This window comes from Uloborus diversus, chromosome 9 (genome assembly GCF_026930045.1).
Source record: "Uloborus diversus isolate 005 chromosome 9, Udiv.v.3.1, whole genome shotgun sequence".
Lineage (NCBI taxonomy): Eukaryota > Metazoa > Arthropoda > Arachnida > Araneae > Uloboridae > Uloborus > Uloborus diversus.
The window spans coordinates 63193436-63220537 of record NC_072739.1 but is presented as its reverse complement, the minus strand read 5'-3'; the positions used below and the strand labels follow the sequence as shown (position 1 = coordinate 63220537).

Sequence of the window (27102 nt, the reverse complement as noted above, 5' to 3'; positions counted from 1 at the left end):
GTTTATTATTTCAGCTTGCTCAGATTGTTTACTGTTACCGTACGTGTCTAATGCTGATGCTGTATGATTGAAACTTCGGTAAATCTTATTTTAATCATAATATTTATCCGTGCACTCTATTTTTATTTAATTATATTTTCGATCGCTTTCTATTATGTCCTAAAGTTTCAGAAAGAATACGAGTTCTAGACTGGGTAAAATTATCATTGGAAATCATTAACAAATTTGACTCAACCGGTGTCAAAAAGAGTTGTTCAGATTACTAAAATCGTGATTTTCATCAGCACATTTCATCAAATTGTGTAGACGCTTGCATTTATGTCTTTTATTAAAATGGTATGAAATTATTAGTTAAAATGGATGGATTTAAAAGTTTAAACGATAAGAATGCCTGATCGTGTGCTAAATGTCTTACTGTCAGCTGAAACTTATCTTAATTACTAAAACTAACGAAATCAAATTCCGAGAATGTGCAATTTAGTTGCTGGAAATGAAGTTAAAGTGTAAGTTGTTTCAATGACCGTGATCAAGCCTTAGCTGAGGTTATGATCTATATTATAAGAAGAAAGATAATTTGTTGAAGTGAAACTTCTTATGCAAAGGTTTTGAAATTCTGCTCCGGTACCTTTTTGTGCGGAGAAGGGCTCGTGAAATTGACAAAAAGTGTGAAATAAGGAATTTTTTGAAATACTCTGTGACATGTGACAGGAGAATGAGAAATAGCAAAGTAGACACTTTGTGACAAACATAGGGGGGAGGGGATTATTGGAAAGTTATATACATCAGTTATAGACATCCCCAAATTACAATGTATGATCATAGGTGAGTTTTGATCATAGAAAAAAAAGCTTTTCTCGAGATCAAAGATATGTTTGACTTCTTTAAAATTTTTGTAGTCTACATCTACTGATATTATTGAACATTAATTTTGATCATTAACCTAACTTTTAGTACTGAATTGATATGGGTTGAGCAAGTTAGACAAAATTATTTTACCTATGAAAGCATTGTTGCTATTGGCTTAATCATAGTGTTTTCTTCATCATCTAGGTTTCAAAATGCTTGGCATAGTAGTATCATTTCCAGATGCTTGAAAGCTTGTTTTGATGAAATCTCATATGGGAGAATCAGAATCTTTACCTACATCTAGTATGTATCAATTTTTAAAAAAATAACAACATGTTTAAAATCATCTGTTATCTTTTTGCCTTGTTTGTATTTCTGAAAATGTAGTTATTTTTATCTTATTTTTCCATATTGTTTAAGTAAAAAGTTTACCTTTACAATAAAATACTATTTTAAGAATTGACATTTAATGTATGATTAATTCATTGCATGACTCACACAACAACTGAAAACTAGTACAGCATAAAAATCTAGTGCAGTGCAACTTATTTTGAACTGAAATTTGTTGCTTTTATATTGCATTTGCATTTTTTGTACTTAAATACTTATTTTATGCTATTTTGATTCAATTTGTTCATGTTAGCAGGGGCGGATACCAAAAATTCTTTTGGAAGGGGCCCGGGAAGTTGAATACCCCCCCCCCCCCATTACATTGTTTCATAACAAAATTTTCATGACTTAATTTTTGATTTTTTTTTTAAAGCAATCACATTGCTTATTGTTCTCACTTGATGGTTTTGATGTTCCTATGATTTTATTTCCCCCCCCCCCTCCTCGCCTCCCTCTGCAGCACCACCGTCGACCAGTCCCTCCCGATGCTGCTCCTCTAGCGAAAACCGTCTCCAATTTGCGTTAATATCCTACTCATACACGTGTACTACTATTAGTGCTACTTTTTTTTCCAATTATTTTTCTTTCCAATTCCTTGGGCCGTTTGGCCCTTTAAGGCCATGCCCATCCCCCACTCTGCGGGTACACAGATCCGACCCTGATCTTGATCTAAATCAAAAATTTTCAATCAACTCCACATAATGACTTTTTTAACAGCAAATGCATCCTCAAACCACTGTTGTTTATTTTATGATATCAAAATGTATGAAATTAAAACTAATGTTCCTTTCAGTCTAAATATTTCATGCAAAATTTTTTGTAGTTTGAATAGTATTTTCATATGAATGATATTTAGAATCATTTTCAAGATGTGATAGTTTAATGTTTTAAAATTAAACAATAGCACAACCAATATTGGTACTGACTATTATACTGCCGATTGACAATTATATTCATATGCTCTGTGAAAAATTGACTAGATCCATTTAGGTTTTTTTTTTTTTTTTTTTTTTTTTTGCATTTTTGTCAATACAACACCACCAGAAGTCAAAAATTGTCAATTTTGAGTTATAAACATGTTCTGGTGCATTTTTATTTAGTGCTATTAAAATGCAAAACAGCCACAAATAAAGTCTTTTTTTCCCTTATCTTTGAGTTGTGTCAGTGTGTCATACTATAAGAGTTTAAGCTAAGGTGCATTACATTTAAATTGATTTTTCTCGAAAAGTAGTTTTTGCAGATGTGGCAGTGTGCACTAGGTGTGCTAGGTGTTGTACAAGCTTGCTTATTTGGTTTACGCTGAAACATAAGCTTGAAACAGTCTTGTTCCAACATTTCCCTATTTTTATTATTGAATCCAAAATGCATTTCTTCAAATGTCTGAAAAGCAGATTTATGCAGATATTGCAATTAACCTGCCTGCAGCAGAATGTCATATTACCGCATTATATTAATGAGATGTTAAACCATGATATACTTTTAGGTTATTTTTAATAATAAAAGAATAGTATTGATGTGCATAATTTTATATTGCAAATGTCACAGTTCAAGGGAATAAATTGAAAATATCGGATCAGCACACCCTGCTCACACTACTTTGAAAAGGAAGTTAATTTTGTATATAATAATGAAATTTTGTTTTCATCTTTGAAAATCTTTTCGAACATAATTAGGGATCGTGAAATTTTGGATAAAACTGAAAAAATAATTGATATGGACTCTTATCATTTTTGAAGCTTCTTATTGATGTTTCTGTTACTTTAATGTAGGCATTGTTGTTGCAATTGTTACAAGGTGTGTCTTACTTTTTTGAATGACAAAACTTAATATATTTTTCTTCATTTATCTTATTTCTTTTTCAATTTTCTTAGATCCTGTTTTTATTGTGATAATGAGGAATTCTCGAGGAAAATTATTTGTATATGTTGCTGTTCTTGGGGTCCTTTGCTTTATTGTATTTATGCTAAGTAGTACACATTCTAGTTTAAAAGAATTAGAAGGCATCAATGAAAAATGTCAACAACAAAGAGATTCTTTATCAGCACAGCTTCAAGGTAACAACAGTTAATTACTTATTTCAGAAACGTTTACGCTTGCGTTTTATATAATCATTTGTGAAATGTCTTTTCACTGAAGAGATATTTCTAACTTTTTTCTTACTTTTTATGTAGAAAAGGACAGAAAAAAAGTTCTCTACAGCAGCATTTATTATCCATCATTTCTTAAAGTCAATGAAGTGTCAGTTTTGTTCTTATATCTTTATTTTGAGCTCTTTCCTTACATATACTTTTATCTGATACTTTTTTTATCATCTTAAAATATTGAATTTGCATGAATGTTCATGTACATTCAAACACAGTTGTTCATACACTTGTAACCATTAAAAATACTTTTTATGTTTTCAAATATTAAATCATAATATGACAATTTTTTTAATAAGATTTGTATTACAACAAGTTAAACACTCTTATGCAAGTAATGGCATAAAAATTAGTTTTTGTTGGTTACGCTTTGACGGTTTCCCTCTCAAACTAAAACATGTAAAATTAACCATTTGGTATGGATATACATATCGCATTAGGGATTTTTGCTGGTATTAAATGTAGATAAATATTTCTAATAATATTTATCTACTACTATTAGATCAGCTACTTCTAAAACAAAGAAGATTTTAAGAACAGATTATGTTGCCTAATCAGATTATTAATTTGTATTGACTTTGTTTGTGTGATTTATTCAATTCATGCAATCTTTTTTTTTTTTTTTGCTTGCAATTCATTGATTATAATTTTTTCAGAAACTTATGCAGACACTATATTTAACTGTCCTTTTTTTTTTCAGTTGTGTATGAACATAAAAATCGATTAGAAAAATCACTACAACAAGAGAAAACAGATCATAAGCAGACTAAAGAAGGTAATGATTTAATAACTTATTAGATAAGATGAAATCCGGTTAACATGAAATAACTATTATGGTCCACCTGTCTTAAGTTCTAAACTTCTAGTAACAAGGTTCCATTGTATTACTAAAAGTTTTATTGATGCACCCAAAATTAAATTAAATTGAGAGATTAAATAATTAAAGGTGCTTTCACATTTGACAACTGCAAGCTGTTTGCTTATGCCTGTGAAATTTTAAACCTTTGTAACGTGTAGTCTACATTTAGTTTGGTTTCAAGGTTAGTGTCTAGACATTCAGCATTTATTTTCTCTGTAATTTGTTCACTGTCTGTTGGAGAGCTCTCGTTTTAATTTGACTTCTTCTTCTCTCTTATTTATATTTTTATTTATTTATTTATTTGGGAAGGGGGATTTAGGATTTAGTTATTTTTTGTTTTTGGTTTCTAAGAGACATAAGGAAATTATATTTATTTTTAATTAAAATATTTTTTAAATTGATTTTAAATGAATGCAATCATAAAGTATTTTTTGTGTTTTTTTAAAATGTTTATTGTAAATTGTCTTGAAATAATTCATCCTTTGAGCATGTTTGTTATTGTTAGATGTATAAAACTTTTAACTTGATTGTTGTTTCTTAATATTATCAAGATGATGGTACTTTCTTTTTGAATTTTACAAAGTGAGCATTTGATAGATTTCTTCTTTTTTTCCCGAATGTTATGGGAAAAATATTATTGTTTACTTTTGAATAAGTTAAACTTTTATGTTAGTATCATACTTATCAATGAAGTGTAACTCCTCTACATTTTACTTCCATGATGTACAAAATTGCTCTTAGCCTGAAATCAACTACTAGATCCAGGGGCGTGAAAGCATTGAAGAAACCACCTTGAAATTGTGTTGTGACTTTTTACTTACATTTAAGTCAGATGCTATAAAATTGAATTTTAATTTAAGCAGGTTTATGATTGTTATATTTTTTAAAAATACTTTTTAAAATGTTATTTGTTTAAACTTATTGACATAATTATATACAGTGAAATTATGTGACAACCAATAGCAATTCAACAAAATTTCCATTTCCACAAAATAAATTTTCAATCCTGATTTAATGTTGAATACATTACGTGAATTCCGTTACTACGAAATCCCCATTACAACAAACAAAATTTGGGTTTCCTTGAAGTTCATTGTAACGGGATTTCACTGGGTTTATATTCAATTTAACACTATTATTCTATTGTGTAAATTAAATTGCAGTAAATGAATTTTCCTCTTATCAATCTTCGGCCTATCCATAATAGTTATGTTCCACAAATAGGGTAATTAATCCAAATATTTTATCTTCCATCAACATTCAACTTAATTCACAAAATAATAGCGAGTGCAAGTTGTATTCTTTGCATTGACACTGTGCTGGCAGAGTAACAACGTTTACAGAATTATCTTGATTGAGAAGTTAAGAACAAGAAACATAGAGATGGTTGGTGTAGTGCTGTAGGTGGAAGGGATGCGGGGGTATGCCTTTCAATGAAGTATTTGGTTATTGTAAAAATAATACAAACTTAATGTAAATTTGGTTCCAAAACACTTATCTCTCTCTCTCTGTTTTAGTTGATAAAAGCATGCTTTTTAAATTAAAGATCCCCACAGAAACCATCTAAACTGACTTTATTTAGCTTAATAAACATCCGTCAACTATGACATCTACCCTGTCAAAAAGAGCATTCCCCCAAATATTTTTTTTTGCCAACTACAGCCTACAACCTTCACTCAGTTACTTAACTAAGTACTAAGTAACTTTAGTGTCATGTATTAGAAGTATCTGCCTGATTTCTTTGTACTGTTTACAGTCATTGTAAATGCTGTATATCATGGTTTATACAGCAATTTTGAGCTTTTTTTATTTTCCAGAAAAATTTAATTGTGTATACTTATGTGTTTTTAACGTAGTGATTATTATTATTATTATTATTATTATTATTTTTGTTTAGTGTACGACAGACAAGTTCATGAGTTAGAATTCAAGCTGCAAGAAGAAAAAGTAATGCTCACATTCCCTTTTTGAAATCAAGTAGAACTTTTTAAAGATTATTATTTAAAATGCCTAATATTTTATTAATGAAACCAAATATTTGTTTATTCTTCACTGGGTGTGTTTGCAACTTGGAAACACTTGAAAGTCCTGGAATTATTATTAATATTATTATTTTCAAGCTCTTGAAAGTCTTTGGAAATTGAGATAATATGCAAAATCATCGGGAAAGTATATGATTTTCTGATTCCCATAAGTGGTGTAGTAAAGCATTTGATATAGAAAGCTCTTCGTGGAGAAAACAGCAAAAGTCAATATGCTTAATTTACAAATATATAAATATTAAGAGCGTTTTTAATTTAAAATACTCTAGCTTAAAAGTATTTAAATTTAATATTTTATGTGTCTTTAAAAATTGTAGTTGCTGAGAATAAATAAAATATTTATATTGGCTGACAAAAATGTTCTACTGCTAAAAATATTTATTAATTTATACTAAGGTTTCAGTTCTTTTTTTTTTTTTTTCCCTGTCTTGGCACATAATTACGTTAAGCTTGCTATTTAAGATTTTTGCAGTATTACATATAAAGTTAACTCTCTGCATTCCACTGTGATTCTCATTTCTCATCTTAATTTATTATTATGTTTCCCTATAGGGACATTATTTCTTTTTTTCTGACCAGTGTGACTTTAGTGTTGCAATATTTTAGTGCTTCATATTTATGTTATTGGTACTGGTGCAAGTTTATATTTGCATTTAAATATTTTAGTTAAGATTCTGGGCATCTAAGTATTTTTTTTCTACAGGGAATAATTTTTGGGCAGCAGAAGGTTTATTTATTTGTTAGTGAACTGAAAATAAAATAGTTTTAGATGCTCTTTTTTAACTTGTCTTTTGTTTAATTTAGTTCAACTCATTTCAGTCGCTTCACATCCTTGATTCATGTCGTGAAGAGTCCTAGAAAGGTCTTAAAAGTGCAAATAGTGTACCTGCCCTGTCATCATCAAATGCAAATACATTTGTTCATATACATATATATTTTTTTTTATTCTTTTTTTTTGCTATAACTAAATTATTTTTCTCATTCCATATTCTTATTTAGTAATATTTTTTTTTAATTATCTTTTTGAAAAGCTCTCATTTTCTGAAATCTGGTTTTTTAAGTTTCAATAAAAAGCCCAAACAGCTGCTTTTTAAAATAAATATATAAATGATTTTTGTGAGATATATTTTTCGCCAATATTTCTTTATTTTATTTATTTTTTTTTTCTGCATTTTCAGGACAAGGATCAAAAACTTGAGGCTCAGGTTTCGCAGTTGAAAACAAATTATGCAGAGTTGGAAGATGACAAAACACAGGCGGAAAATGCTTTAAAAGAACAGTTAAAGACTGTACAAAGCCAAAAGGATGCTGAAATAGAAAAGTTACAGAGTAAGATTACAAATTGATTAATGATTCTTATGGGATAAAAGGGCTCGTTTTGTTCGCCTCAAATTTCCATTGGATTTCTGTATTTTATGTGCCATATTCTAAAGATTTTAGTGAATATTCTTAGTTTTGGATCATTCTGTGTTCCGTCTCATGTAATCACAAAATTCAGTATCAAATTTCATGTATTTTATGTACGAGCTTTATAAGCTCCTAATATAGTTGATCTTGATCAATGAGACATAATTGCCAACTTTTACATATAAGGAGTGAAATTTAAGCATTTTATATATTACTATGCTTCTAAGCCCCACCCTGATTTTTTATGCTTTTGAAATCCATTTACCGTCACTTCTATTTCATTTTTCACTACTGTGCTATTTTACTGCTTGGACATTAATAAATTTGTTTTGACAGTGATTTTCAAGCCTTCCTATATTTTATCTTCTGTTGAGAACTTTTGAAAACTTCTATCGAGTTGTATCCTTGTTAGTTGAAGCCAAAACCATTCACAAAATTCACCTGACTTATTGCCAAGCTTCCGAAAGATAAAGTCAATGAACTGTATTGTATTCTGTTAACAACTTTTCTGTTAATCATTGCAAAAATAGTAGTAATAATAAATGCATGGATAATATCTTCTGCTAATTAGCCTCAATCATATAAAGAAAGGATTTCAGTTATACATGAATCACTTTTATTTTTCCAAATTGATTTTTACCTTTAAAAAAATAATTTTTCATGTTTCAATTGGCTTTACTTCACAAATTTGTCTGTGATTCTGAGCTACATTTGTATGATGAACTACCTCTGTTTTGGGTATTGGCTCGCTCCTCTCAAGAAATTTTCCAAAATTGCCTTTCATACAAAAAGTTTGGAGACCCTGGCATAGAAAGTTCTGTGCTGTGGAAAATTGGCCACTGACAGGGGTGGCTGTTAAACAAGGATGGCCAGTTCGGAAGGTTTTACTGTATATGATTTTTTTTTATGTCGAGTTCCTATCACAAACAAATTTTAATAGTTTTAAGGCTATGAAAATTAATAAGTGAAAAAAGCTAATTGGTGAACGATTCTTCAGCAATAAGCTTCAAAGAAGCTAAGTGCAGAAAGAGGATTGTTAAAGCTTTTAAAATTGTTTTCCTGAAGAAATTATCATGGTATTTCTTTTAAGCTCAACTATTTTTGCTTTAGCTTATTCAGAATTTTTTTTACAGCTCACATTAGTGAACTTTTGAATGAAAAAGATAAGTTGGAGATGTCAAATAATGCATTTGTTTGGAAATTAGAACAACATGCAGTAAGTATTGATATTTTATAAAATACATTTTAGAATGTGATATTGCAGCCATTATGTATTCAGGGAGTCCGAAAAGTTCTTGACGCATTTGAAAAAATCATAGAAAAGCAGCTAATTGTCGTATGAATTTATATTTTGCACAAGAATACTTCACAGGTTCACAAATTTTTTATGACATCATAAAACTAGTATGTTGTGGCCATCACGAAACTTTCTTCTATATATATATATTTTTTTTCTGATCCCTCCCCATGCTTGACGAGGAAGCAATATTCCCAACAAAAACGAAATTACACATGCAAAAACTTGACAACCATCCCAATGTCTGAATTATTGCAAAAGCAAAGCAAAGAGCGAAAATTGAAAGTTATTTTAAAAGCCTTGCTTAAATTAATTACAAATATTTTATTTGTTAACAAACATAAGATGGCAACAGTTAAAAATTTTAAATCATTGAGATAATATTTCCTATCATTTCCATACAATTAAAATCACGAGAAATACGCAGACGACAATCTATTACGATTTATCTTTCTTATTGTTGCATTAATAAAAATATTTTTATTCGCAAAAAAAAAAAAAAAAAAAAAAAAAAAATCAACACCTCTTGGAGCGATGGGTGTCAAAATTGAACCAAAGCCTGTTTACAAATGGATTCACATATATTCCAAATTTCAACCAGAACGTAGCATTACTTCTTGAGATAGGGCACTCAAAATGGAAAAAAAGAACGGGTGATTGCGCTACCCCCTTTTTAGCTGTTAACACAAAAATAAAATCAGTTCTTATACCCACTAAGGGCTACTTGCCGATAAATTTTTCTTTCATTCCGTTCATTATTTCTTGAGATACAGCAGTCACAATTGACGACAAAAAACGTTCTATAGCTCAACCCCCGTTTGAGTTATTGACACCAAAATTGAATCAGCACCTGTTCCTGTTAATACCAACATATGGACCAAATTTTGTTAGATTCCACCAGTTACTTCCTGAGGAATAGCAAGCACGCGTAACTCGAAAAACGTCCCATTGCTCCACCCCCCTTGGAGGAATTCGCGCCAAAAACTAATGGGCACAAGTTCACATAGGGGCACATATGTGTACTAAATTTCGTTCGATTTCATGCGGTAGTTTTTGTTGTAGAGCGGCCACAAAAAACTGGTCACACACAGACGTGACACACAGACGTGACACACATACATACACACACACACACACACAGACAGACATTTTCCAAAAATGGTCGAAATGGACTCAGCACACCTCAAAACGTTCGAATCCGTCAAAATTCGAAATTCGAAAATTTGCACGAATCCAATACTTTCTTCTATATATTAGATATAGAAGAAAGTAAAAAAGGGAAAAACACTTCCAAAGTGCATTTGAAGGTGGAGCTAGGCAAAGAAACGTAATGTGCCATGTTAATCATTTTATTAATCAGAAAGCAATACCTTTCATTACTACAGTTGAATAGGTGCACCAATTGTTACTCAAACCACATCTAAACGGTACTCAAGTTCTTAGTTCTAGCCAGCATGGAGTGCGGAGCAGTTAAGCTTACTGAAGTCATTTCATTTTCAGATCTTCAATGCTAGCACTGTTACGCAATTTGACACAAATGAACACAAAAAAAAAAAAAAAAAAATAAGTGGGTGAAGCATTATTCACAAATTTCATGTTCATATCAACAATTTGTTGCTTTTCTATGAATTTTAAAATGTGTCAAAGACTTTTTGAACGTACTGTACATATTATGCTGTATTACCCTGCATTAGCCAGCATGCCGAAAATAAAACAGGTTGACCAGCCTGTCAAGAAATTCGAATTTTCCGATATACCATATAATCCAGGGTTCTCTTTGCAATTAAAAAAAGTACAGCAGAACCTCGATTAACCGAGGTTGCTATTAACTGAGCTGATAATGACGACCATTTTTTTGCCATTGATCAGGCAGCTATTGACAGAAATTCGGGAGTTTTACAAAGAAAAGTAACAAACTTTTTTTTTAAATAATGTAAATTTCTTAAAATGATAAATTTGAAGTTTGAAAATAAAAATAATATTTTCTGGAAACTTGTGTTTTGTTAAATGCATCATTCGATTTTTAACTTGGCATTGTAAAAATATTTAATTGGCTTTTTAAAACTTACTACAAGTCATTTTCTTGTTTTAGTTAAAAACTTTAAAACATTGGTTTTTAATATTCATTTTCATCATTTAAAAATGGTCTGTGGTATGGTATTTCAAAAATTTGCGATCCTGATAAGCTTTTATACGAAATTTCTACTAACCAAGATTTCAGACATCTGAGGCACTAGCAGTCTCAATTACCTCCGGTAATTTTAGGGTAATCGAGCTTCCACTGTAAATTTTCCAGCTCAGTTTCAGTCACAAAGCAAACTTCAATAAACTCTGTAGTTAGTAAATAGGAAAACCCAGTTTACTAAATCTGGCATTGGTTGATCTGCAATATATTCTACAATAGTACAACAGGGTAAGTCAGACGAAGAAGTTTCAATTGAATTAATTGTGAAAGTTTTTATGCTGTGCGACCTTTTAAGTAAAAAATGTAGGGATAGTTTACATACTCAATTAAAGGAACTTGTAGTGAATAGCACTTTCAGTTCAGATAATGTTTGTCGGTTCATAATTTGCATATGAGCTCATGGGAGCTGCACTTCTTTTCAATTCTATGTAAAGTTTAACTCTTTAGATATAATTTTGCCCATTTACATGCACAAATGAGATCTGAGGGCAATAGGACTCCTGTACTTCTTTTGCTAAAATTTAAGGGAGAAAACAAGTTTAGAAAGCTGAAATTTTAGTGTTTTTCATAAAAAATTTTTAACAGGGAAGAAATACTCAAAATACTTTTCAGGTCTTCCAAAATTGGGGTCTCATACTGTAGTATACTTTAAACTTATTATATATTTATCTGTCACTAGAATGAAACATTTTTTTTTAGGGGGAACCTAATCCCCATTTAATACTACTATCAACTTTTAATATACGCAGCATTTTCGTAGAACATAACCTCCGCCTAAAACATGGCTCTACTGTATATATCTAAGCAATAAAACTATTGGTTCATAAATTTTTGTGTTTGTTGTATGTACTGTGAAGCACCCTTTGTACGTTTTTAAGGGACTATACGAAAAAAGCATACTAATGAAAAAACGTATAATAGGTATAGGTTAATGTGTATCAGACTCCGTGGAGACCAATTTAAAAAACGTATAATTGATAAATGGTGCTTCACTGTGTTTGCTCTAATATTCTTGTAAGTTAATAATCTGCTTGAATTGTTGTTTAAGTTAGTAAAATTAATGACTTTTGTCAAACTACTTCATATTTTTAATAATTTTCAGTGTATGTTTACTATTTCATAATTTTAACAAGTGTCCAAAAACCAGTTATTTTTTTTCTATTAAATAAAAAACTGGTTTATATCTCAGTGTTACTTTACAATATTTTATTCTTAGCATTAACTTATAAAATTATAAGTAATTTAACTAAATTATAATATGTTGTTGGATCTTTCAAAATTGACTAAATTTTTGCCATTTTCGCTTCCTAAATATGGTTAAAGATTGCATTTTCTTCCTTGTTTACTATATTTTCAAAAAATAATGGAAGATTGCAGCAGCAATTTTTTTATCAGTTCTCAATTTAAAAACTTTTAAATAATTTATAAATATAATTCTGTAATCTTTCAGAAGATTTTATCCAAGGCAGTTGAGTGCAGTTGAGATATGATTGCTTTCACACTGAAAGATGTGCACTTAAAAATTTATTGAAACATTCATGCATAAATAGGCAAAAATTATAATTTTACATGAAGATTGTTTTTTGTGTATATTTTTAGTTTATGTCTGGTTTTTTTTCATTGACTTTGTAGAGTGAAAAAAATTTATGCCAGTTACAACAGCAACAAATACAAAATGAACTGAACACTTGTCAGGAATCATTGAAAACTCATAAAAATACACCTAACATCCTTGAGCCATCAAAAAAGGATGAAAAAAAGGTTGATGAAAAGAAGAACGCAGAAGAAAATGAAATTAAAATTGATGACAAAGCTGATCAAGGCCAGCTGCCTATTCAAGAGCCCATGGTAATTTTAATGTTTGTTAAGATCTAGTTAATAGTTCATTATTTCTGTATTTTATGTTTTCCTGTTTTGAATAAGATAATTTTGTTTATCTGAAAATTGTGTGTGACAATTTATTCATAAAGACTTCCAATTAAAGCAATTTTGATTTGAAATCAAGCTTTAAAAGCATCTATTTTCAACACCATACCATGCTAATTAATAGTGAAATCAGTAGATTTCTCTGAATTCAGCCAAAATGGTTTTTTTTTTTTTTTTTTTTTTTTTGAGCAATCACGAATGCTTATTGCTTTCATTTGACTGTTTTGATGTGCTATCATTTTATTTTCCCGCCAGCACCCTCCACAGCATCATCGGCGACCAGCTCCTCACGATGCCCTGCTCCTCTAGCGAAAGCCATCTCCAGGTTGCGTTCATATCCTACACACACGCCCATACATACACACACACACACACACAAACACATACTTACACATGCACACATACATACACGCATACATACGGACACCTACACATACACACACGCATACATACAGACACCTACACACACACACACAAATACATACACACACGTAAACACATACACACAACTAACTACCCACATATTCTTGCATGCACACAGACACAAGCACATATGCCTACACACACATACCCCGCCCCCCCCACACACAAACACTCATACACACAACAACCTACACACTCATGCCTGCACACAGACACAAACACACATGCCTACACACACATACACATACCCCCTATACACAAACACACATACCCCACACACAAGCTCACACGCCTACATACACACACACACTCGTGATTGCAAAAAACGTAATTTGAATTCAAGATGTCAAAATTCAAATTAATTTTTTTGTTTTTGTTTTAATTTATTTATTTGCCACACATTTATTATTTACATTTAAGTTAGGATTGAAATGTGGTAGTGCATTGAACAAAATAATTAAATAAACCATTCTTTTGCGAGAAAATAGTTGGTAGTTTTTATAATATTACTTATCACAAGAAGTAAAAACAGGTAAACAATTAATGTAATTAGTACTGCTGCATTTTAATTAAGCATTAATTAAAAAAGTAAAATATTAGATTTAAAAGTTTTTTAAACTAATGCAGATTGAGTAAATGATTCAATCTTTTATTTCAATTTTAAAAAACTACGGCTTAATCCATTATTTGTCTGTTCTAATTATTTTATTTAAAAACTTAGCAATTGGAACCAGATTTTTAATTAAACCATTACCATATTCTTTGCTTTCCATGATAAGTTTTTTCTTTTTCCATAGTTATTCTATCTGCTAATATGTTTTGAACTATCAAGCAATAAAACATCAATATAATTATCTCTCATACCATTCATTTGAAGGGAGATGTTTTGAGTGGTTAAAATATTTTCTGTTTTTGTAGCTTGTTGCTCCAAAATTAGAACATTTCTTTTAATTGTAAAATGTCACATTTAATTCTGTTATCGTTCCCAAGGCTTCAATAGTTTGCTTACAGTGCTTCTTGTTTATGAAATTTTTTTCTGAAAAATAGCAACTGTGTATTTATAATGTCATGACTCATATGTAACTAAAATGAGTTGCTTTCATCTAAGTTTAAAGTTTTTGTTTGTTTTTCTTTACCATTTTTTTGTTTGCTCAAAAAATAGACAATTATGTTTAGCAGCAAAATAATATAAATTGTTACAAGCAGGGCCATATCAGATAAGTTTAAAATGTGTTTTTCACTAGAATGGAAGGTTTGAATAACTTTAAACAGTGAAATGTGTTGTGCATTTAAGAATTTTTTCAAAAACCAATGCAAAAGATAATGAAAACATTAGGAAATAATGTGTCACATCACTGGTAAAAAATAAAAATTGATACATTTCATTTTGTGCATCAAAGCTCGCTCAAACAAAAATGTGAAGTAGCAGAATTTCTATTAAATGTACTTTGAATCAAACTTGAATCAACCCTGGTTTTCAACATTAGTTTCAAAAAAACTTTATAATTATCTATCCTGCATCAACTCCCTCAATAATTGCATAAGTTGAGACACATAACCTAATGACTTTAAATTTCAGTTTCTTTTTTGCTTTGAATTGTAAGTTTGAAGAATAATTCAAAATTTGTTATGGAATTCAGAAAAATGACGATAAAATGATGCGTTGTGAAGAAATTACTGTGTAATGTTTAAGTTTGGAAAATAAGAGCTGGCTTCCAACTTTTTCGCCCAGCTTCTAGATTTTAGAGAATTTGTCAGCTCTTGACTATAAGCCCATTTCTCATAATTCCTCACTCCCATTTGACCTCATGTTCCATCCTTAGTTCACAATTTATTTTTTCTTCAGCAGGTTGAAGAGCAGAAAGAAAAAGAAAACAGAACATCTCTTCCCGTCAAGTCTGAAAAATCGAATGTTTTGGAGAAGCCAAATGTTCTCCCCGCCCATGCTGCTGCTGGTGATGGCGTTCTTCCGAAACCTCTCGATGAAAAAGACGAGGCAAATAAAGAGATTGATGCCGCTGTGGAACTAATGGACAAAGATGACAAAGCACCCAAGAAGGCACTCTCCGACCAAGCTGAAGAAAAAGATCTTCAAAACAAAATTGAAGCTTTGAATGATGAAACAAAATTGTCCCACGACACATTGGACACTGGACTGAAAAAGGACAATGCTTTGGCAAGGGACTTGGAGAACCATCCTCAAGTTTTGCCTCCAAATAACTTTGCTGACAATGCAATTGATAAAGATGACCATGCTGCTGAAAGAGGAGAATATGGTCCGCAGGTAGAACTATAGACTTTTTACAATGTATTATTGTGTATGGGTGAGAATTTTTCAATAACATTACAATTGCTTCCTAAATGTTAAAAAAGTGTATATACATAAAATCATAAGTTTAACACTGTATTTGATTAAAAATCAGCTTCTAAAACTTTTTTCTAACTTATTTTAGAAGCATTAAATATATCTGTTCTTACAAGATTTATAAACAAATAACTGCCTTTAATAACAGTATTACTTCTTTTAGTTCACCAAACCAAATGAACCCTTGCTCTAATGTTACCGAAATATTCTCTTTTTTTTGGGGGGGGGGGGTTAACAGACCAAAAATGTAAGTACAGAGTGGTCCAGAAGTAGATGTACCCCTTTTTATTTTAAAAATTGTGAGTTATGGTTGACTGTTTGTAAAATACAGTTAGTTGGAAGTCTTAAGAGTCATGAATATCAATAAAACACAGCTGAATTCTGAGCCATGTTCCTACAGATATTTTGTGAGCATCAGGGATTCAGAGATATTTTACTGCAAAACATCTATGAGAATATTGTGCAGAATTCAACTGTGTTACTCGATGGTCTCAGGGCTCGATTAATAAATCAGAGGGCCCTATGCCAAAAATCTTTTTGTGGCCCCTATGTAGTCAATCCTTCCAATTTCAGGTATTGCATGAAAGTAATTTCAGTCAGCCCTAGCCACGGCCTAGTTGGCCTATTCAGTAATCAGGCCCTGCGCGGATGGTGTTTTATTGATGTTTATGGGGTACTTACGTAACTGTGTATAACAAACATTCAACCATAACTAACAATGTTGAAAATAAAATAGGCTTACCCCCACTTCTGGATCACTCTGTATATTTCCTACACAAAATGGCAATATGGCTTAAAATCGAAAGCTCTGCACAGGCTAACATACAAAACCTCTTCTTGCTGTGCCCCAAAACCGTTACATTTGCTTGGTATTGAATTTGAAGGAAATATACACATTAGATATTGCATCTTAAAGCAATAAACCAATGCCTCTATTATTTTTTTCATATGAGTTCTTATTCTCACCTGGCCAAAAAAGTTGTATTCCAAATAGTTTTTCTGCCCCCCCCCCCCCACCTCCTGCAATTTAAGATTTGGAATTTGATTGCAGATTGTTTGTCGTGATTATAATAAAAAAGTACCTCCCCTATCCCCCGTAATTTAAGCTTTGAAATTTGATTGCAGATTGTTTGTCGTGATTATAATAGAAAAGTACATTTTTACAGTTATGTCTTTTAATTATATTATTACCGTTGGATAACATCACAATTCATTACTTAATTTATGCTTTCAGTATGCAGTCGGTGATGCAAAGCAACAAGTTGAAGTCCCAGACATGGGAAAAGAAAGCAAGTTGAAAAATGTTTTGCCTCTTCCTGCTCAAGCAAATAATGATCTTGCAGATGCTCAAATGCAAGACATGATGAATAAATCTCCCGGCGAAGTTAACAATCCAGATTCCTTGCACATGCCTCCTCATGATTTAGGCGCTATTGATAATAAGATACAGGATCTCAAGAATGGAGAATCATTTTTACATAGGGGCGCAGATGCTCACCATGTAATGGATGATAAAAATTACGAAGAAGGTGAGAATTTCTTCCTTTTACTTTTTTACGGTGATCTTTGTTAAATGGAATTTGCACCAATTACAGGGCCGTAACCAGACTTTTGTTTCAGGGAAGGTTTACCAAACACATTTCTTGTGAAACCTATGTGTACAATAATATTTGATTTCATTCATATATTATTTTTTGCTAAAATAGGTTATTTAAATAAGGGGGTGCTGCTTCAAGGACATCAGTATGAGCAAATATAAAAACTGATGTATCTATCAAATGAAGAAAAAAAAAATCTGAGAACATTGCTTAACTTCACTCCTGTTAAAGTGTTATGTCTTTTTAGTAACTCAAAAGATAAGTATCCAATCAAGCATTATTCTAAGAATTGTATACACACAATTCAATGAAATACTTCTTAAATTTAAATATTTTTTTCATTTATAAAATATGTTAAATATAGAGTTTGGCACTTTCATATTTAAAGACTTTGATGTTTTTGTTAGCGGTAGGTGTTCAGAATATGAAGAAAAATGGTGTATTGTTTCATAAGAAATGGTGACCCCAATAACTACAATAAAAATAAATGCTGCTGACAAAGCACTTAGTTTGTTCAATTCTTCAGTCATATAATTTCAGTTTTTAAATGAAATTTTAAGAATGTAAGTAAATAAATAAAAAAATAATTTTAGTAATAGTTTTTTTCATTAAAAACAGTATAGTGAAAAGTATTATTTGGAATTGTTTTCAGAAGGGGTTTAAACAATAAAAACCTATCCTTTGAATATGGCCATGACCAAATATGACATTGAAAAAAAATCAGTCATAGACTTTCTGCCCAAGTCATTTGTTCTATGTTATTTAATCAACATACCTTTGTGTTGCCAATTGCTTAGTCATTTTGTATCGTTTATTCGTTTATTTGAAACTACTTTTGCTCATGATACTTAACTTGAAATGGGGTCGTTTAGAAAATTTTAAAAGTATTTTTTTTTCTGAAGGAGTATGCTTAAAAACATATTTTTTAAATAATTTCTTTAAGTTTAATATTTTTAAAAAATTACTTAAATCCATGCTCTTTCATCGTTTAACTCTTCTGCCAATGACATCACAAATGATGAAATGCCATTCAGTGTTGCCATTCACGGTCCAAAATATTTAATTCGCATCTTTACTCACGTGTATTGGCAACGATATGGTTGATAGCAAGAGTAGAGCGCAATTGTAATTCGCTTCTTGATTATCATAATATAGAAATGCGGTAGAAAGATGTGCCATAGTGCATCATTTGTGACGACATCAAGACTATGCTTTGTTGAAGAATCGGACATTTTAAAAATTTAATTAATGAAAATATTTTCTGAGTCCATGATATTTTTTTTACTTATTCTATAAATTTCAGTGACAAAAAGTACTACTTTTGACCTGAAGGAAACAACCCCATTACTCTCAATACAAGATCATCAGCTTGCATGATTCTCAGGATCTGAACAAAATCAGACAATAATATTTTTTTAAGTTAGAAACAAGCTATATAATGGTACATTGTAATAGACTGCTTTCCATGCCTCCAATTATTAAATTGATATTAATATTTTAAAAAACAAATTATTTCAAGTTATCATTTTTTGCTGAATTACCTCTGTTAAGTTTAATTTATACACTTTCATTTAATAATTCAATCATTTATTTATTTGTTTACTCTTTATTCCCTCATTTATTATTTCTCATATATTAACTAATTGATGTATTCACTGATTTTTTTAAATTTTCATTTTATTTTCATTTGTTCATTCTTTCTCTTATTTACTTAATCATTTGATAAAAAATATTTTTAGTAATTGAATATGAAATGTTTCATAAGAAAAACTCATTTTTCAACTTACCCTATAAAAAAAGAAGTGAAAAATTTCCACTTTTTTTTAAAAGTACAATTTTGCTGCAAAAAATTTAAAAATTATGTCTCAATGAAAGTTTTATTTTTAAATACATTGTTTTTTTATATGTACTGTAGTTTTCAAAACTCTTTCATTTTGAAATAGATTAGTTATTTTAGCCATTTCACTTTAACCCACATTCTCTTATCCATAATCCATATAGATATTATTTCCTTTTGTACAATATAAACAGTTTGACAATATTTGCAGCTGAGGGATTAATATTTTTTATTTTCTTTAGAATAGATTTTTAGTATCCATGATGTGATTACTTTTTCTTTGTGCAAAGTATCTAGAAAATAGTAATAAATTTGTGAAAATGTTTAAATTTTTTTAAATTTATTTGTTTTGAGGACTTTTGCCCATTTTAAAAAAATATTAATTTGTGTGTTGTGTGTGTATTTTCTTTCTTTTATTTTTTCTCCTTCTTTTAAGACCATCAAACAAAAAAAATAATGCTAGAAATTGAGCAAAATTCAGTACACACTTGGACCCATATAGGATCTAGTGTTATTCAGCCATTTTAATTTTTCGGGCTCACAATGCACTTTTTCTTTAGTGTACAGTCGACTCCCGCTACAACGCGATCTGACTTACGCAAAATGGCTGTAATGCAATTTTTTCACTAGTAATGAATTTTAGACATAACGTGAATTCTTCACCCGCAACACGAAAAGTTTCGGGAGGGAATCGCGGTGTGTAAGTATCGGCTATGTTATTGGCTACTAATTTTTTTTCGTGAATGGACCTTCATCCCTTTAGCATCACTGAGAGCGGAAGTTCCCACACCGTACTAGTCTGATGCATCGCTCAAATAACTACTCATTTTCCTTTTTTTATCAATCTAAATGTGAAATTTGTTGAAAGATAATGACACCTAAGAGCGCTGTATCATCTTGTGAAGATATAAAGAAAAAGAGGAAGTTCATGACAATTAAAGAAAAGCTAAAGATTAAGCACTTTAACGACCATAAAATGCGTCAAAGGTAGCACAACAATTAAGTATGAGTGAATCTTCCATATGTGAAATTAAAAGTCAGGAAAAGGAAATCCGTAAAAATTCACTGATTAGTATCTAAGCGAAATGCAAAAATTAGAAAAATGGAAGTTGCTCTTGTATTGTGAATTTAAAAAACCAGAAAGAGGGGTGTTGCCATAGATGAAAACGTTATGAAAGAACTGGTATGTAATAAATAAGTAAATATAAAATAAATAAGTAGTAAATAATATATAAGAATAACGGTTTGGGCCACACAGCATAAATCATCTTCCACTTCACTTTTTTAACTTACAGATATCATTACTGGATCTACTGTACATTAAAACTATAATGCATTTGTTTTTCTTATGTACCTTACTGGTTTATTTTATGTCTTTCTTTCCCATTGATCATTGATTTTGTGCATTGTAGCAGTATTTCATGTTGAATAATGTTTTTTTTTTAAATTTAAAATACACATAAAAATTATTTTTTTTTATGTAAGAAACAGTAATGTATATAGTTAAGAAATGGTTTTAACAGTTTGAGGTGGTGTTTACAAGTGTCTAAAATAATTGGGTATGTTTATAAAACTTTTTACACATACCCTTTTCCACAACGTGAAATTTTGACTTTAACGAGGGGTCTTGGAAAGCATCCCTCGCTTAAGTTGGGACTCGGCTGTACTTAAAGTATGTATATTTTCTTGCACTATTTAAAAGTGTGACAATATTGAGTTATATCAGTAATTTTTGCGCATACTAAAATAAATTGCTTGCTGCACCTCTGAACAACTGCCAGTGATTCTTGGACCTGTAAGTTTGCCATTGCTCCCAAGTTTCCATGCAATGGAACATAACTGGGTGCTTTCCCTGCATTAACACTATACTAGTAAAAAAACAACTTTTACAGAATTTTTGCGTCGTTTTCTTTTATGTCCTTGGTAATGAAAAAAGGTATTGAAAACAGGAAATTTTTCGAATAATGGCAAATTTTCAAGGTATACTGAGCACATTTTGAATTTTGAAAAAGGTTTCTGTTTGTATGTATTTTCATTTGGGGATGAACATATTTTTGTTGACCTTGAAACTTAAAAAGTAATGCTTGTGATGAACGATGTTTGTTATACTAGTTGATCTGTACAGAAACTGGTACAGTTTAGTTTTTGGTGCAAATCATTCCAAATGATGTTACACTGAAACTTTCTTCTATGTTAGGTATAACTGCTATGTCCAAAAAATAGTGTAACTGTTTAAGCAAAAAAGGTATATAGATAAACTCAGTAGAAAATAGGGCTGATTTGTTTTTGACACCTGTTGCTCAAAACAGGGTAACAAAAAGGAATGTTTTTCTCCTTTTGGGTGACTGCCATACATCTTAAAAGCAATGCAGTGATTCATGCAAAACTTAGTGTCTGATTAGATCCAAATGGGAACTGGTAGCATTTACGTCTTGCTGCCATTCTCTCCATAGAGGTGGTTCGACGTTAACATTTTTCTTGTTGAAATTCATTTACCACTATCTAAAAAAATAGTTCAAGGATTGAAAGAATAATTGGTACGCAAATTAATCCCAATGGGAGATTATGTTTTGTTTCCAGTTGCTTCATGAGGGATTTTGTAAAAAGAACTTTTTGTGCTCTGAGTCTGACTGGTATATTTCCGAAAATGAGCCAAAAATGTATAGAAATATACCTGTAGCTATGGAACCCATTCAGAATTGATATTAATTTGTTTTTGACATGAATTACTCCAGAAGTGACACACAATCATAAAATTTTATTCAGTAAGTATGATTATTGAAAAGTAATATTGAAAGCAGTAAAAAGGAATTGAACGAACAGTGGTACACTTAATCCACTTGACTTGGAACTGGTGCTGAGTGTCATTTGGCTCCTGGGTTACTCAAAAGGGTATGGCGCAAGTTTCCTTCTATACTATGTATCCTGGTTGATACTGGTGCAGATTAATTTTAACTTTTTTTTTGAAAGATCTAAAAGAAAGTATCATCAGGAGCACAATATACTAGTCCTTTTAGTGTTTTCTGTTGAAAAGTTTCCTTTTTTTCCATTTTACAACTGTTTTTGGAACTTTCTGAAGTTGAGTTCAGTTTACCAAGTTTAAAAAAAAGTTGTTTTTTAAATAAAAGCATTGTAATTACCTTCTTTTCACTTCTTTTAACAGAAGATGATGACCGTGATAATGATGATGAACCATTAAATGTTGCTGCTGGTGGTGGTATGAAGAATATAAATGTTTTGCAAGACAATGATTTTGATGACCAAGTGAGTGCAATCAAGTTTATTCAATTGTTATTCAGTGATTACTGACAGCGGGCATTGTGTTTTATCTATATGCTGGAATTCTGTTATTTTTTTGTGTGTTATTACTGAAAATTTGTTATTGAGCAATCACGATTGCTTATTGTTCTCACTTGACAGTCCTTGATGTTCCGGTTCCTTTTTCAGCTTGGACCAGACCTGCAGCACCACCGTCCACCGGCGGCGGCACGGCTGGTCCTGACCACTGTCCCCCGGAATCCACTTTTGCTGGGCGGTGGCGGCCATGTCCTACACACGCATGCGCATACACTTCACGCCTACGCGCGCACGCCTTTACACACATACACACGCCTACGTGCACACACGTAAGCCTACACACACACGCACACAACTATATACACGTAAGCACCCAGGAGGAGGGACATGCTTGGGCGGGGGAGCCATTTCTAGAAACAATAACTCTAACCAGTAGAGTCTTGTCGCAACTCGTGATTGCGAAAAACATAATTTGAATTCAAAGTTTCGGAATTCAAATTAGAGTTTTTTTTTTTTTTTATTAGGCTTTATTTCCTCATCTCCGCTTTTATTTACCTAACTCCACATTTTTACCTACATTTTATCATTTGGCAATAATTAGTAATGTTCATCATGTAGATTTGTTAAAATGCAATTCTATAATTCTTGTACTTTAATAAAGTGTTTTATTTGCCATTTTTATACCTCTGATGCTTTCAATTTGAAAAGCGAGATTTTTTTACATTCAATGTAAAAGTAGAATTTTTCTTATTATTAATGCTTACCAAGCTTTGTTAATAGGCAAGTAAATGAGATTTCTCCCTATTTTTATTAATTCAAAGTTTTTGAGCAAAATTCCATGTTCTTTATGAATGTCAAAAAGAAAATCTTTATGAATATCATTGCTTGGCTTATGCAGTCCCCACCTCAAAAAATAAAGGAACAACCCTTAAAATGTGCAAAAGGCATCAAGTTATTGGAAAAAAATTTATCCCAAAAATCAAGATGCAGTCTTAATATTTCAACTTATCAATATATATTGTATACATAATTTGTAAATAAAGTTTTGATCCATGTTAACTTCAATAAATTTTTAAAAATATTGTTTGGGTCTGAGGGTGCCAAAAATGACCACTATTTCAAAAAAAAAAGTGACAACTTCTGAAATTTATAACGCCAGCCACTGGCAACCAAGGAATTTTCTCAGTTTTTCTTTTTTTAAGTCCGGGTTTGTATAATATTTGACGGTAATCACTTTCTGCTTTGAGGTTCAAAAAAAAAAAAAAAACTGTGTTCCGAGTTCAGGTTTTTAGTTATGGATAAATGTTGGATATAGTATGTTAAATACTTATTTTACTTAGAATATCTTTTTTTTTTTTTTGTGTAACTGAAATGTATTCTCATTTTTTTTTTTCCTCCAGGAAAATCAAGACAATGCTGACAATGCTAAGGAAGTAGAGGGCGTTGTTGTAGCTCCTAAGTAAAGGTGAAAAAATGTCTTTCCCCCTTGGACCTTTGATGTTGTGACTGGTTATACATCACATTTCCAAAACTTTTTACTGAAGCATCAGCTTTGGTTTTATGCACACCTTTTCGAGTGCCTAGAAACTCTGTGTTGTTATGTGTGGAAAAAAACTATATAAAAGGAAAACTTTTGTCCTTGTATAAAAGATGTGTGTAAAGAATCTATCAAGGTTTTGTTCAAAATGCTGTGTGGCATTTTTTTTTCTTTGTGAACAATCATGGCTGGGTATAGTATAAAAGGGTTTTGATGTGATTGAAAGTATTATCTTTTCATGCAACTATTTTATAAATTTCCTTTGGGCTATCAAAGGCAAATGGATAAATTTGCTTGTTTATGAAGTGTTCAGCTTATTTAACTCATTTCAATTGCTTTTCAGAACTTGTTGTTAGAAATATATGATCAAAAAATGAATAATGCTTCTAACAACTGGTGTAGAATATAGCTTGTTGAAAAGTTTTTGCCATTTTTTCTGTTCCTAAATAAGATTTTAATTTAAAATGTAGAATTTGTACAAAACTATTTCTCTAATTCATCAAAAGACGGTTTAAGAAATGTTATACATTAAAATCCAAATAATTTAAAATAGTGTTTTGATTTTGTAATGTTTTCTGTTTGTTCTTTTTTTAAAAAACATTATCGGTATAAGTATTAGCCCAATAACTTGCCACTTTGAACTAATATTTTGCCGATGAAATTCTTTGAGTAAAAGTATGAACATGTTCTCATATTGTTTTGCAAAATATGTTTGCAATTAAGAAAACAACATTCAGGTGATTTCTAATGTTTTTGAAATTTATTTAAATTTTAGCACAACTTGTTTTTCTAACTCCTAATGGACAGTGCTATTATCCATCTGCTAATCATTTTACAACTAGGACTGAATTCTCATAACTTTTCACTCACGTAATTGCTACAGATTTTATGCAAAAAATCTGAAAGTTTAATTATGCTTAAACTTTGTTTAATTATGCTCAAATTTGTGTTACCAAGATTATGTTATTTTTCAAACAATTAACATTATCTCAAGTAGGTTTCCTTTTAGGAACTATTAAAAAGGAGTAAATTTTGATGTTGAATATTCATCTAAAAGTTATAAGTTTTTAGAAAAATTAAAAATTAGCGACCAAATTTTAAATTAGAAAGTGTTTTTGTATTTATATGGTATGTATTCATGAATGACTGTGTATTTTCTAGTCACTAATCTTGTAAAAGTAATATTTTTTTACTTATCATATAAATCAAAGAGTTTGCTAAAATGCATGTTACAACTTTTTTTCTGTTTTATACTTCTGGCTGACAAATTTCAAAATTATGACCTAACTTACAAGATACAGAACTAGTTTTGAAACAGAAACTCTGGATATTGACAAGTATCTTCATCCAATAGCCTGTTACTGATGTATAAAAGATTCAAATGGCTCATAAAATATGAATTGTGAGCAGAGTGATTACAAGGTTAAAAAAGAAATATTTTCTTTAAAAAATATTCATTTGTAGCTGTAGAAATATTTATTCAGCTGCTTCTATTAAAGGCATGTCCATGGGCATAGCCAGGATTCCTGTTTGAGAGGGGCAAGCACACTAAGGCAATGGTTTTTAGTTTGCTCTCTTTTCCCCCTCTAGGACTGGACCAGGGAAATAGCTTGAAATTAAAGCCACCCCCCCCCAAAAAAAAAATGCTATTAATGGCCAGATAAAAGGGAAAATGCAGTTGCACCAGAAATTTTTTGAAATTCAAGTCCTAAAAACGTATTTTTAAATTATCTTTTGTGACATTAGGGACGAACATGAGGATAAGCCCCTCTTCTAGGGAGGGGCAGTTGTCCCTCCCTGCCCCCCCCCCCTCTGGCTACACCCATGGGTATGTCTATTAAATAAAATTGTAAAATACTCTTTTGTAAGCCATTGGGTTAATAACTGTGCAATTTTTAAATTTCAATCAAAATTTTTGTTACTAACGGAGAAATTATTTTTTATATGTTTCAACTATAAATATTTTGTTTTGTAAATAATTTTATGAATTACATATTAATGTTTAGCTCTGTAATTAGTATTTAATGTTTAATATTAATTAGTTGTATCTATTTAGGTGTAAGATGGAAATGCATCAATAGAAAATTTTAACATATCAAAAACTTTTTGAATCTGACGCTTTCCTAGTATGATGTTTTATGCATATAATCTATTCATGTATTTTGAACAATTACTATTAATATTATTTTCTTTTATCAAATTGAGATGGAAAAAGTTATGATTGGATGTTGCTTTTACATGTTTATGATATGCAAAATGAAGTCCACATAGAATCTTATTTTCAAATCACTAGTAAGAGAAAGGTGCAGCCTTTATACATCCGGTTGTAAATGCATTAAAATATTGTCAAAATATTTAAATGTTGTACTCTTCGGCATGTGGTTTATTTTGCAAAAGTTGCATTTAAACTTTTAGTTACATTTTATGACGAAGCCTTTTCTATGACAAAATCAAACAAATGATGCCATTTAAAGGTTCAAACAAAAACATCATTTTTAAATTTTTTATGAAATACATTTTAAAATTAAATATTATTAATTAATTTATTAAAACCTTGTGCATCAGTTTTCCACGTATAATGGAGTGATGTGGTATATGGTATGAGAAAATTCTTATGACTTTAATGCTTTTCCACTTCTTTTGCGGAATTGAACAGGGGGAGGGTGGGAGTTGCTTGGAGTACGTAATGTATGTTTCTGTAATTAGTGGTATCAAAATAATATGTGGACTTAACTTAGCACTTGCATATTCTAATTTAAAATGCCGCAGAGACAATCACTTATATAATTTTAATTATTCAATCTGTTTAATGTAACATCATTATGTAATTGAATCAGTTGTACCAAAATTGGCATTGAAACCATCTGCATGTGTAAATGCTGTTTTATGATCAAATCTTGTTTCTGTGTGTACTTCAAAGAACACTTTCATTAAAAAGTTATTTTTACAAAA

General features: G+C 30.7%; 1 protein-coding gene across 2 annotated transcripts; it reads left to right on the top strand.

Moving 5' to 3' along the window:
- Positions 1-27102, top strand: LOC129229303 (Golgi integral membrane protein 4-like). 2 transcript variants are annotated; one of them, XM_054863585.1, is made up of 12 exons: positions 1-78; positions 1051-1149; positions 3108-3290; positions 4078-4152; positions 6134-6183; positions 7457-7607; positions 8819-8901; positions 12800-13015; positions 15366-15800; positions 17116-17410; positions 22480-22580; positions 24014-27102. In XM_054863585.1, exons 2-12 carry the CDS (start codon positions 1107-1109, stop codon positions 24074-24076), a joined length of 1695 nt encoding a protein of 564 aa, XP_054719560.1. In that variant the 5' UTR covers positions 1-78; positions 1051-1106; the 3' UTR covers positions 24077-27102. The 2 variants fall into 2 exon arrangements, with proteins under 2 accessions (XP_054719560.1, XP_054719559.1); XM_054863584.1 differs by having other exon boundaries at positions 15363-15800.